The following is a 13,562-nucleotide window of genomic DNA, read 5'->3' as shown; positions in this document are numbered from 1 at the left end:
ATGAAAAAAAAAAAATCATCATTTTCCACTAACTTGTGACAAAAAATAAAAAATTCTAGGAACTCGCCATGCCCCTCACGGAATACCTTGGGGTGTCTTCTTTCCAAAATGGGGTCACTTGTGGGGTAGTTATACTGCCCTGGTATTCTAGGGGCCCAAATGTGTGGTAAGGAGTTTGAAATCAAATTCAGTAAAAAATGACCTGTGAAATCCGAAAGGTGCTCTTTGGAATATGGGCCCCTTTGCCCACCTAGGCTGCAAAAAAGTGTCACACATCTGGTATCCCCGTACTCAGGAGAAGTTGAGGAATGTGTTTTGGGGTGTCTTTTTACATATACCCATGCTGGGTGAGATAAATATCTTGGTCAAATGACAACTTTGTATAAAAAAATGGGAAAAGTTGTCTTTTGCCAAGATATTTCTCTCACCCAGCATGGGTATATATAAAATGACACCCCAAAACACATTCCCCACCTTCTCCTGAGTACGGAGATACCAGATGTGTGACACTTTTTTGCAGCCTAGGTGGGCAAAGGGGCCCACATTCCAAAGAGCACCTTTCGGATTTCACAGGTCATTTTTTACAGAATTTGATTTCAAACTCCTTACCACACATTTGGGCCCCTAGAATGCCAGGGCAGTATAACTACCCCACAAGTGACCCCATTTTGGAAAGAAGAGACCCCAAGGTATTCGCTGATGGGCATAGTGAGTTCATAGAACTTTTTATTTTTTGTCACAAGTTAGTGGAATATGAGACTTTGTAAGAAAAAATAATAAAAAAAGAAAATCATCATTTTCCGCTAACTTGTGACAAAAAATAAAAAGTTCTATGAACTCACTATGCCCATCAGCGAATACCTTAGGGTGTCTACTTTCAGAAATAGGGTCATTTGTGGGGTGTTTGTACTGTCTGGGCATTGTAGAACCTCAGGAAACATGACAGGTGCTCAGAAAGTCAGAGCTGCTTCAAAAAGCGGAAATTCACATTTTTGTACCATAGTTTGTAAACGCTATAACTTTTACCCAAACCATTTTTTTTTTACCCAAACATTTTTTTTTTATCAAAGACATGTAGAACTATAAATTTAGAGCAAAATTTCTATATGGATGTCGTTTTTTTTGCAAAATTTTACAACTGAAAGTGAAAAATGTCATTTTTTTGCAAAAAAATCGTTAAATTTCGATTAATAACAAAAAAAGTAAAAATGTCAGCAGCAATGAAATACCACCAAATGAAAGCTCTATTAGTGAGAAGAAAAGGAGGTAAAATTCATTTGGGTGGTAAGTTGCATGACCGAGCAATAAACGGTGAAAGTAGTGTAGGTCAGAAGTGTAAAAAGTGGCCTGGTCTTTCAGGGTGTTTAAGCACTGGGGGTTGAGGTGGTTAAAGGGGCTTTCCAGGTCTTCTATACTGATCATCAAAATGTGATCGACTCCCGGCATCGCTGACGATCAGCTGTTTGAAGGGCTGCAGTGCTCTGATGAGCGCCCATGCCTTCTTCCTGCTCACCAAGCACAGTGCCACCCATTGTATAGTGGCTGTTCTTGGTATCACAGCTCAGCTTCATTCACTTGAATTGGGACTGAGCTGCAATTAGGCCATGTGATCGATGACCGTGACATCACTGGCCTTTTACTGGTAGTCGGACCCCCACCGATCAGATCTTAATGACCTGGGTCTTCTACTAATATTGAAAACCCCTTTAAATCTCTGCTCTTTCTGTTATTAGAAGTGAAGTCCTAACTGGCGGATAACTCTATCACGTGACTCCTAAGCATAGAAAGAGCAAATGTTTAAATGAATAAAATACTAGTTATACTGAATCTTTTCCCATAAAACTATAGATCAATCTGCTCAGCTCCTCCTGCTCTATAACATGCTGCCTGCAGATTACACGGCATTTTCATACTGACATTCAGCCTATACCATGTATGACCCTGAGGGATCCTCAGTCCATAGTCCTATACTGCCCATGTCAAGAACATTTGACCAAAAACAGTGCAGCTAGTGCTTTATTCAAACCACACCATGGGGTAATCTCCCAAATATAAAGCCCCAGCGTATGTGTAAAGGGATGGTCTAGTGGCGTAATATTGATGACTTATCCTCAGGATAGGTCATCAGTCTCAGATCAGCCATGGTCCAGCTCCTGGCACCTCCACCATCAGCTGGTTGAAGGGTCACAGCGCTTATGCAACACCCTCTTCACTATAAGCGTGCGGCCACACGGTCAGTTTTTTGCGCGCAGTTGTGGAAGCCAAAACCAGGAGTGGATCATAAAGTATGAAGGACAGATACAACTTCTCCTTATTTTAGAATTCATTCCTGGTTTTGGCTTCCAAAACTGCAGATGAGAGATCACAGTGGTGATTGCTCCTCCATATACTGAGGAGATGATTGCTGCATGTAAGTGCATCTCTCACCTCCGCAGGCAATTATCATTCCTGATAACTGACAATATCTCAGGAATCTGAGATGATGGGAGCTGTTTGCTGAGTCCTTAAACAGGAAGAGATACTGTAGCTGTCGGTGACATGGAGGAACACAGTGGTCACCATTGTTTCTAGAGGGACAGCTACAGCATCTCTGGTACATCTTGAGGACCTAACAGTCTCAGCTTTCTGCACCCCTATGAATGTGACAGTCACCCCTGACGTTTCATTTTCGGAGTGGAGTTACACGTTAAAGGGAGGTATATTTTATCTACAGTGGTTTCCAGACTGTGGCTTTCGGGGCATACTGAGAGTTGTAGTGTCTTAGCTAAAGAGAAACAGGTTGGAAACCGGTGTTCTGTATCAACAATGTGAAGATGGGAGTTGTGTCTCCTTGGCAGTTGACTGAATTTTTTCTCATAGCTTTTCGCTGACGCTGGTTCATTCCAATGTGGGTCCTATCAAGGTGAGTCCCTTATGCATAGACTGACTATCTATCTATCTATCTATCTATCTATCTATCTATCTATCTATCTATGTCATATCTATCTATCTATCTATCTATCTATCTATCTATATATCTAATATCTATATATCTATCTCTGTCTGTCTAATCTATCATCTTTTTCATCTATCTATCTACACCAATATACACTGCTCAAAAAAATAAAGGGAACACAAAAATAACACATCCTAGATCTGAATTTATTAAATATTTTTCTGAAATACTTTGTTCTTTACATAGTTGAATGTGCTGACAACTAAATCACACAAAAATTAAAAAATGTAAATCAAATTTTTCAACCCATGGAGGTCTGGATTTGGAGTCCCACTCAAAATTAAAGTGGAAAAACACACTACAGGCTGATCCAACTTTGATGTAATGTCCTTAAAACAAGTCAAAATGAGGCTCAGTAGTGTGTGTGGCCTCCACGTGCCTGTAGGACCTCCCTACAACCCCTTTGCATGCTCCTGATGAGGTGGCGGACGGTCTCCTGAGGGATCTCCTCCCAGACATGGACTAAAGCATCTGCCAACTCCTGGACAGTCTGTGGTGCAACGTGACGTTGGTGGATAGAGCGAGACATGATGTCCCAGATGTGCTCAATTGGATTCAGGTCTGGGGAACGGGCGGGCCAGTCCATAGCATCAATGCCTACATCTTGCAGGAACTGCTGACACACTCCAGCCACATGAGGTCTAGCATTGTCTTGCATTAGGAGGAACCCAGGGCCAACCGCACCAGCATATGGTCTCACAAGGGGTCTGAGGATCTCATCTCGGTACCTAATGGCAGTCAGGCTACCTCTGGCGAGCACGTGGAGGGCTGTGCGGCCCTCCAAAGAAATGCCACCCCACACCATTACTGACCCAATCCCAAACCGGTCATGCTGGAGGATGTTGCAGGCAGCAGAACGTTCTCCATGGCGTCTCCAGACTCTGTCACATCTGTCACATGTGCTCAGTGTGAACCTGCTTTCATCTGTGAAGAGCACAGGGCGCCAGTGGCGAATTTGACAATCTTGGTGTTCTCTGGCAAATGCCAAACGTCCTGCACGGTGTTGGGCTGTAAGCACAACCCCCACCTGTGGACGTCGGGCCCTCATATCACCCTCATGGAGTCTGTTTCTGACCGTTTGAGCAGACACATGCACATTTGTGGCCAGCTGGAGGTCATTTTGCAGGGCTCTGGCAGTGCTCCTCCTGTTCCTCCTTGCACAAAGGCGGAGGTAGCAGTCCTGCTGCTGGGTTGTTGCCCTCCTACGGCCTCCTCCACGTCTCCTGATGTACTGGCCTTTCTCCTGGTAGCGCCTCCATGCTCTGGACACTACGCTGACAGACACAGCAAACCTTCTTGCCACAGCTCGCATTGATGTGCCATCCTGGATAAGCTGCACTACCTGAGCCACTTGTGTGGCTTGTAGACTCCGTCTCATGCTACCACTAGAGTGAAAGCACCGCCAGCATTCAAAAGTGACCAAAACATCAGCCAGGAAGCATAGGAACTGAGAAGTGGTCTGTGATCACCACCTGCAGAACCACTCCTTTATTGGGGGTGTCTTGCTAATTGCCTATAATTTCCACCTGTTGTCTATCCCATTTGCACAACAGCATGTGAAATTGATTGTTACTCAGTGTTGCTACCTAAGTGGACAGTTTGATTTCACAGAAGTGTGATTGACTTGGAGTTACATTGTGTTGTTTAAGTGTTCCCTTTATTTTTTTGAGCAGTGTATATTTATATAGAGAGAGCATTGTATAGTAATGATACAGAAAGTCTGACACCTAGCTGTCATAGATGGTAATACCGTTTTCCCCAAATTATAGAGTTGCCCCATGCCACCTAATGATTTCAAATTTTTAAAAAATTAGAATATACTCATCTTTTGCTGCCCCGTTTGTCTCAGTGCCGCCAATGTGGTCCTCCTCCTTCTGTTTGCATAAAAAAGCCACAGCGGTGACATGCAGACATATGGCCAGGGCCGGCGTTGCCCTGGGCCCCCATCACCAATGTAGCCCCCTTCCAGTGCTCTTTCTCCAATATTTAGAGAATACAATTAGAGATGATCAAATGTCCGCTTATGAAATTAGTTTGCGATTAGTTTACTGGTAAAAGCAGAATTGCGTTATGGATCCCGTTACCACGGAATATGTTTATATGTATGTTGTGTGAGTATATATGTGTAAACAAATATACTGTATGTTCATATGTATGTGTGTGTATATATATATATATATATGTATATATATATACATATATATATATATATATATATATATATATATACACACACACTGTGTATGTTCTTATATATGGTGATATGTGAGTATATACAGGTCCTTCTAAAAAAATTAGCATATTGTGATAAAGTTCATTATTTTCTGTAATGTACTGATAAACATTAGACTTTCATATATTTTAGATTCATTACACACAACTGAAGTAGTTCAAGCCTTTTCTTGTTTTAATATTGATGATTTTGGCATGCAGCTCATGAAAACCCAAAATTCCTATCTAAAAAAATTAGCATATCATGAAAAGGTTCTCTAAACGAGCTATCAACCTAATCATCTGAATCAACTAATTAACTTTAAACACCTGCAAAAGATTCCTGAGGCTTTTAAAAACTCCCAGCCTGGTTCATTACTCAAAACCGCAATCATGTGTACGACTGCCCACCTGACTGCTGTCCAGAAGGCCATCATTGACACCCTCAAGCAAGAGGGTAAGACACAGAAAGAAATTTCTGAACGAATAGGCTGTTCCCAGAGTGCTGTATCAAGGCACCTCAGTGGGAAGTCTGTGGGAAGGAAAAAGTGTGGCAGAAAACGCTGCACAACGAGAAGAGGTGACCGGACCCTGAGGAAGATTGTGGAGAAGGACCGATTCCAGACCTTGGGGGACCTGCGGAAGCAGTGGACTGAGTCTGGAGTAGAAACATCCAGAGCCACCGTGTACAGGCGTGTGCAGGAAATGGGCTACAGGTGCCGCATTCCCCAGGTCAAGCCACTTTTGAACCAGAAACAGCGGCAGAAGCGCCTGACCTGGGCTACAGAAAAGCAGCACTGGACTGTTGCTCAGTGGTCCAAAGTACTTTTTTCGGATGAAAGCAAATTTTGCATGTCATTCGGAAATCAAGGTGCCAGAGTCTGGAAGAAGACTGGGGAGAGGGAAATGCCAAAATGCCTGAAGTCCAGTGTCAAGTACCCACAGTCTGGACTGGTGTTGGTCCACTGTGTTTTATCAAGGGCAGGGTCAATGCAGCTAGCTATCAGGAGATTTTGGAGCACTTCATGCTTCCATCTGCTAAAAAGCTTTATGGAGATGAAGATTTCATTTTTCAGCACGACCTGGCACCTGCTCACAGTGCCAAAACCACTGGTAAATGGTTTACTGACCATGGTATTACTGTGCTCAATTGGCCTGCCAACTCTCCTGACCTGAACCCCATAGAGAATCTGTGGGATATTGGGAAGAGAAAGTTGAGAGACGCAAGACCCAACACTCTGGATGAGCTTAAGGCCGCTATCGAAGCATCCTGGGCCTCCATAACACCTCAGCAGTGCCACAGGCTGATTGCCTCCATGCCACGTCGCATTGAAGCTGTCATTTCTGCAAAAGGATTCCCGACCAAGTATTGAGTGCATAACTGAACTTAATTATTTGTAGGTTGACTTTTTTTGTATTAAAAACACTTTTCTTTTATTGGTCGGATGAAATATGCAAATTTTTTGAGATAGGAATTTTGGGTTTTCATGAGCTGTATGCCAAAATCATCAATATTAAAACAAGAAAAGGCTTGAACTACTTCAGTTGTGTGTAATGAATCTAAAATATATGAAAGTCTAATGTTTATCAGTACATTACAGAAAATAATGAACTTTATCACAATATGCTAATTTTTTTAGAAGGACCTGCATGTGTAAATATCTGTACATACTGTATATATACACACCGTATATATATATATATATATATATAGATACTGTATATACAGTATAAATATATATTCTCTTATAGAAGTCCACAATAGGCAGAAGTGGTCAGTCAAGTCTTGTCCCTCCTCACTAGCTGAAGACTGGGTAAGGCGGCAGGCCTCATGCACGTGACCGTATCTGTTTGCGGTCCACAAAACACGGATCCCGGCCATGAACATGCCACCTGTTTTTTCCAGTCTAGAGAAAAGAACATGTTCCGTTTTTATGCAGGGACACGGAACAGAAGTACGGATGTGGACAGCTCATGGTGTGCTGTCTGCATTTTTGCGGCCCCATTGAAATGAATGTGTCCGCATCCGAGCCGCTAAAAACGTGGAATGCATGCAGATCATATATACTGTCATGTGCCTGAGGCCTTATAGAAAGTCTGTGATCCAGTCTTTGGTTAGTGAGGAGGCACAGTACAAGGCAGCGTATTTCTGCCTCCTTGCAGGGTCTCAATACCCCAATTCCCACCAATCAAAATTGGCAGGTCACTAGGACATGCAGAAAGTGTTTTTAAAGGAGAGTTACACTTTAAATGTAGTATATTGCTTTTTTATTTTAAAGCATTAGATGGCGTGGCACAAATTTGTAATGAATTTATAGTTTCTTTGAATGAGTTGTGCAGGTTAGAGAAACACGTCTTCAGTTCCAAAAACAACGCCACACCTGCCCTCAGGATATGTGTGGTATTGCAGCTCAAGGCCAGATGCCACCCATGGACAGGTGTAGCGCTAAAAGATAGTTCCCATGATTTTGTTGAGACCTTTGGTGTTCCTGAACATTATCAGGGAACTCTTGTATGTATACTGAGGGGCGTAGCCTTGACTAAGGGGGAGGAGCCTAGATGTACACAACAATAGGTTTGGTTGTGTGTTTTCACCTACAGGTGATGATTGGAACTGCAGCCAGGAAATTTACCTGTGGGGGACCTAATGCACCTTATATGAACCATATGTCATGTATCTTTTCATCAGATGGATGCTCTGCAGAAAACTCTAAGTTTTGGCCTGAAAATAATGACCCCAGTCCTGAATGGTAAGTTTTATGTTAAGAAGGGCCGATATGGACACACAGAAGTGATAATAGGGTGGGGCCCCCTCTATCTATGTGTAGCGGTGGGTCCCCCCTCTATCTATGTGTAGTGGTGGGTCCCCCCTCTATCTATGTGTAGTGGTGGGTCCCCCCTCTATCTATGTGTAGTGGTGGGTCTCCCCTCTATCTATGTGTAGAGGTGGGTCCCCCCTCTATCTATGTGTAGCGGTGGGTCCCCCTTCTATCTATGTGTAGTGGTGGGTCTCCCCTCTATCTATGTGTAGAGGTGGGTCCCCCCCTCTATCTATGTGTAGCGGTGGGTCCCCTCTCTATCTATGTGTAGCGGTGGGTCTCCCCTCTATCTATGTGTAGAGGTGGGTCCCCCCTCTATCTATGTGTAGCGGTGGGTCCCCCCTCTATCTATGTGTAGCGGTGGGTCCCCCCTCTATCTATGTGTAGTGGTGGGTCCCCCCTCTATCTATGTGGAGCATGGGCACATACATGCATTACACAGACAGTTCATTATAATGGCTCACTAGCTGCAGTGCCAGTCACCACCACAGGCTCATAGGACATAGCCCAGGGAACACCGAATGATTCCTGCAGGGAACCCCTTTAATAACGCAGCTTCTCACTGACCTCTATAATCTGTCTACAGAGCGACTCAAGAAAATGATCCCACTGCCAACACCTCTGGTCCGTCTCCAAGACCCCACCGTTCGTGTGCTGCAGGTGAAAACACTTCACTGGCTCCATAGACCGTATCACACAAAACAGGATTAGATACAACAGCTGAACACGTGATAGTATCACACATTACACAATTAGCCACACAACTCAACAGACGGTATCACACATGATAGGATTAGATTAGATACAGTAGCTGAACACATGATAGCATTAGATACAGTAGCTCAACAGACTGTCACGCATGATAGGACCAAGTAAACAGCTCAGCAGTTAGTATCACACATTATAAGATTAGATACAGCAGTTCAGCAGACAGCATGATACATGAAAGGCTTAGATACAGCTGCCCAGCAGTCAGTATCGTACATCACTGGGTTAGATACAGTGGTTTATCAAACAGTATCAAACATGATAGGATTAGATATAGCAGCTCAACAGACTATTAACACATCAAAGATATGCTGGCTCAACAGATAGTATCACCTATGATAGGCTTAGATACATAGGTGCAGGAGGCAGTATCACACCTTACAGACAGATGCAATATCTCATTAGACAGTAATACATATATGATATAGGCTTAGGTACAGTGTCTAATCAGATTGTATCACACATGATATGCCTAGATACAGTGTCTAATCAGACAGTGGCACGCATGATAGGCCAATTACAAGCTTAGATACAGTGTATTTTCAGGCAGTACCACACAGGTTAGTCTTACCCAAGCTAAGCACCACATTTGCCATAGTCATTGGGGGAGATTAATCAAAACTGGTGTAAAGGAAACTGGCTTAGTTGCCCATAGCAACCAATCAAATTCCACTTATCATTTTCCATAGGAGCTAATTGGTTGCTATGGGCAACTAAGCCAGTTCTGCTTTACACCAGTTTTGATAAATCTCTGTCTCGCCATATTTCCATCCTCCCTTTGTGCTTGGGTCCTGACCAGTATCTTCTCTCTCTCTCCTCTCAGGGATATTTGGTCATCATGACTGATCTCCAAGTGACTCCATTCTCCCACCATGTCATGAAGCCTTAAAATCAGCTTTACCACCAGAGGTTCGCCGTGCTTTGAGCTGCAGCTCTCAGATTTGATAAAGATATTGTTGGATAACTGACAGTGGAGAATCAGTGTACCGCAACTGTGATCATCATCAGATTAAGGGATTGTTCACACAAACGTGCCGTATTTTGCGGTCCGCAAATTGTGGATCCAAAAAAACATGGATGCCGCCCGTGTGCCTTTTGAAATTTGCGGAACGGACGGCCCTTTATAGAAATGCCTATTCTTGCCCGCAAAACGGACAAGAATAGGACATGACTCATAATTTTTGAGGGGCCACGGAGGAACAGATGCAGATAGCACACGGAGTGCTGTCCGCATCTTTTGCGGCCCTATTGAAGTGAATAGGTCCGCACCAGAGCCGCAAAAAATGCGAAGGGAAGGTACGCCGTGTGCATTCCGTATATATCTGTATTTCCGTTCCGCCCAAAAATAGAACATGTCCTATTATTGTCTGCATTACGGACAAGTATAGGACTGTTCTATTAGGGGCCAGCTGTTCCGTTCCGCAAAATACGGAATGCACACGGATGTCATCCGTACTTTTTGCGGATCCGTTTTTTGCGGACCGCAATGTACATACGGTCGTGTGCATGAGACCTAAAACTGACTGTACATTTTGTGTCTGTTCTCTGTTATCAGCCACACAGGCTGGGGAGATGCTGGTGTAACACCCATGAGTGGTATTGCCACTTCTGCACTCTGCTACTGTCTTTTTTGGTCTAACCTCATGTCATCTTGTCTATTTATTCCAGGTCCTCCACAATGTGCATTCCTATTTTGTTATGCAACTGTTATGTTCATATGTAATGTGCCTGGTTCACCAGCAGGTGGCAGCAAACACAGCAGAGCTGTACTTAGGTAGAATGGAACTTACCATTCCATTCAACCCCCCTCTGGAGCAAAGTGGGCTAGTCCTACTTCCTGCAGGAAGGGTGGGGACCAGTTCTAGTTGGTTGCAGTTTACCCCTGTAAAGGGGAAGGGTGTGCAGGGGCACGTCTCTGCTGGACGTGCCCACGACAGCCAGAGCACCCTAAGCTCTGTTGGCCATGGAGGCCAAAGCTTGAAGCCTCAGGAGCCAGGAGGAGAGTTCCCTGGCATAACCTAGAGTTAGACTACAAAGTGAAGTGCAGCATACAGAAGAAGCTGAGTTATACAACCTGTCAGTACAGCAGAGTCAGAGAGAAACAGATATAGCAGAGTGTAGTTTGCCTGCCATTTTAATGCTAAAGCCTGCTGGAACCAAGATAAAGCCTGAAATCTGTTTTGGAAAAATGTTAACTCAAGTAAAGCTGCCATTGAACTTCATCTCAAGGTCTGGACTCAGGTTCTTCCTTAATCCCTCAATTATTCCCTTTATTTATTACTTCGGAGCCAAAGCCTGGGGTCCAGCAGTATCCATGTAGGAGCACCGTGACACACATAAAGAGACATTTGGGTCGCACCATTACACCACTCTGCATTTCCTTCACCTGGGACACGCGATATATAGAGGGCCATGGGGAGAGGCCGCCCGTTGCACTGGCTATTAGAAACATTAAGGGGGTCATTTATCAAACTGGTGTGAAGTAGAACTGGCTTAGTTGCCCATAGCAACCAATCAGATTCCTCCTTTCATTTTCCAAAGGAGCTGTCCAAAATGAAAGGTGGAATCTGATTGGCTGCTATGGGCAACTAAGCCAGTTCTACTTTGATAAATGACCCCTAACTCGCCATGTACTGAAGTTCTTCACAGTTTGTTCTTTTACACTGCAGCCTATAGAATAGGGTATAAGCTTTAGACCCGAGTGGTATCTGTAAGAACTTTCAGTCCTGTCTCCTATCATCCTTGAGGTCTATTCCAGGGTCCTGAGCTGAAGGCATCTACTAGTTTTACTGGGAACTCATTATTCAACAGTTGAGTCAAATAACTAATTAAAGGGAGTCTGTCAGCACTAGGTAGGGGCATGGGAGAGGAGTACAAACATACATTTTATGGAGTTTTTATCATCAAGAGTAAAGTACTGTGAATATGAAGATTTATTCTGCTAGATTCTGCTTCTGCAATTGCCTAGGAGGCGGAGCTTCACTGTGACATGTTCTCTGCATTGAGCTGCTTCACAGTCCCTCCCTTCTGCTCTTGGAGACCATACTTGATGGCTGAATTGGAGTCAAACTAATCAAATGGCAGTCACCAGGAAGAAATTAAAGGATAACTGTCACATTTAGACCCTAATTATAATTTTCATATATGTAGTTACTAATAACATGATATTCCAGAATCAGTTACTATTAGACTGACTTACCCCATATTTAACCACTTCAGCCCCCCTAGCTTAAACACCCTTAATGACCAGGCCACTTTTTACACTTCTGCACTACACTACTTTCACCGTTTATTGCTCGGTCATGCAACTTACCACCCAAATGAATTTTACCTCGTTTTCTTCTCACTAATAGAGCTTTCATTTGGTAGTATTTCATTGCTGCTGACATTTTTACATTTTTTGTTATTAATCGAAATTTAACGATTTTTTTGCAAAAAAATGACATTTTTCACTTTCAGTTGTAAAATTTTGCAAAAAAAAACGACATCCATATATAAATTTTTCTCTTAATTTTATTGTTCTACATGTCTTTGATTTAAAAAAAATTGTTTGGGTAAAAAAAAATGGTTTGGGTAAAAGTTATAGCGTTTACAAACTATGGTACAAAAATGTGAATTTCCGCTTTTTGAAGCAGCTCTGACTTTCTGAGCACCTGTCATGTTTCCTGAGGTTCTACAATGGCCAGACAGTACAAACACCCCACAAATGACCCCATTTCGGAAAGTAGACACCCTAAGGTATTCGCTGATGGGCATAGTGAGTTCATAGAACTTTTTATTTTTTGTCACAAGTTAGCGGAAAATGATGATTTTTTTCTTTTTTTCTTACAAAGTCTCATATTCCACTAACTTGTGACAAAAAATAAAAACTTCCATGAACTCACTATGCCCATCACGAAATACCTTGGGGTGTCTTCTTTCCAAAATGGGGTCACTTGTGGGGTAGTTATACTGCCCTGGCATTCTAGGGGCCCTAATGTGTGGTAAGTAGTTTGAAATAAAAATCTGTAAAAAATGGCCGGTGAAATCCGAAAGGTGCTCTTTGGAATGTGGGCCCCTTTGCCCACCTAGGCTGCAAAAAAGTGTCACACATGTGGTATTGCCGTACTCAGGAGAAGTTGGGCAATGTGTTTTGGGGTGTCATTTTACATATACCCATGCTGGGTGAGAGAAATATCTTGGCAAAAGACAACGTTTCCCATTTTTTTAATACAAAGTTGGCATTTGACCAAGATATTTATGGATCATGCCATGTACAGTGGACAAAAATGTGGAATTGAGGGGTAATTGAATACACAGTGAAAAGTTGAAATAGGGCCACCAAGGAGATATTAATCACCACAATCCAATACTCCCAAAAATATATATATGACAGTTTTCCTTTAAAGGGCTTCTGTCACCCCACTAAACTGTTTTGTTTTTTTTGGGTTACTTTTAATCCCTATACTGCGATTTATGCATACATACTGTAATTAATCATTTTGGTTCAGCAGATTATGTTAAAAAAAGTACTTTTAAAATATGCAAATTACCTTGCTACCAGCAAGTAGGGCGGCTACTTGCTGGTAGCAGCCGCATCCTCCTATCCTAAAGATGCCCCCTCCGCATGTTGATTGACAGGGCCAGCGGACGGGATCTCTCTCTGCTGGCCCTGTTTGCACTGAGAGGCGGACGCTCGCTCGGCGCGCCTTCCTCAATGCGCCTGCGCCGGGTGTAGATGTGACGTCATCGGCGCAGGCGCATTGAGGATGGAGCGGCCGAGCGAGCGT

At 43.2% G+C, this 13,562-nt stretch overlaps 1 protein-coding gene across 2 annotated transcripts in view; it reads left to right on the top strand.

Annotated features, from left to right (window-relative positions):
* The window catches only part of LOC121004626 (bactericidal permeability-increasing protein-like), a 38,238-nt gene extending 28,304 nt beyond the window's left edge, over positions 1-9,934 (top strand). For both annotated transcript variants that reach the window (XM_040436857.1, XM_040436858.1), the window contains exons 13-16: positions 2,860-2,902; positions 7,896-7,956; positions 8,612-8,685; positions 9,617-9,934. In XM_040436857.1, coding sequence (XP_040292791.1) covers positions 2,860-2,902; positions 7,896-7,956; positions 8,612-8,685; positions 9,617-9,682 — 244 coding nt within the window. In that variant the 3' untranslated portion in view covers positions 9,683-9,934. The remainder of the gene's footprint in view (positions 1-2,859; positions 2,903-7,895; positions 7,957-8,611; positions 8,686-9,616) is intronic.
* The last annotated feature ends 3,628 nt before the right edge of the window (positions 9,935-13,562 follow it).

This window comes from Bufo bufo, chromosome 6 (genome assembly GCF_905171765.1).
Source record: "Bufo bufo chromosome 6, aBufBuf1.1, whole genome shotgun sequence".
NCBI classification, from domain to species: Eukaryota; Metazoa; Chordata; class Amphibia; order Anura; family Bufonidae; genus Bufo; species Bufo bufo.
Note: the sequence above shows the minus strand (reverse complement) of the source record. Positions and strands in the feature narration are given on the sequence as shown.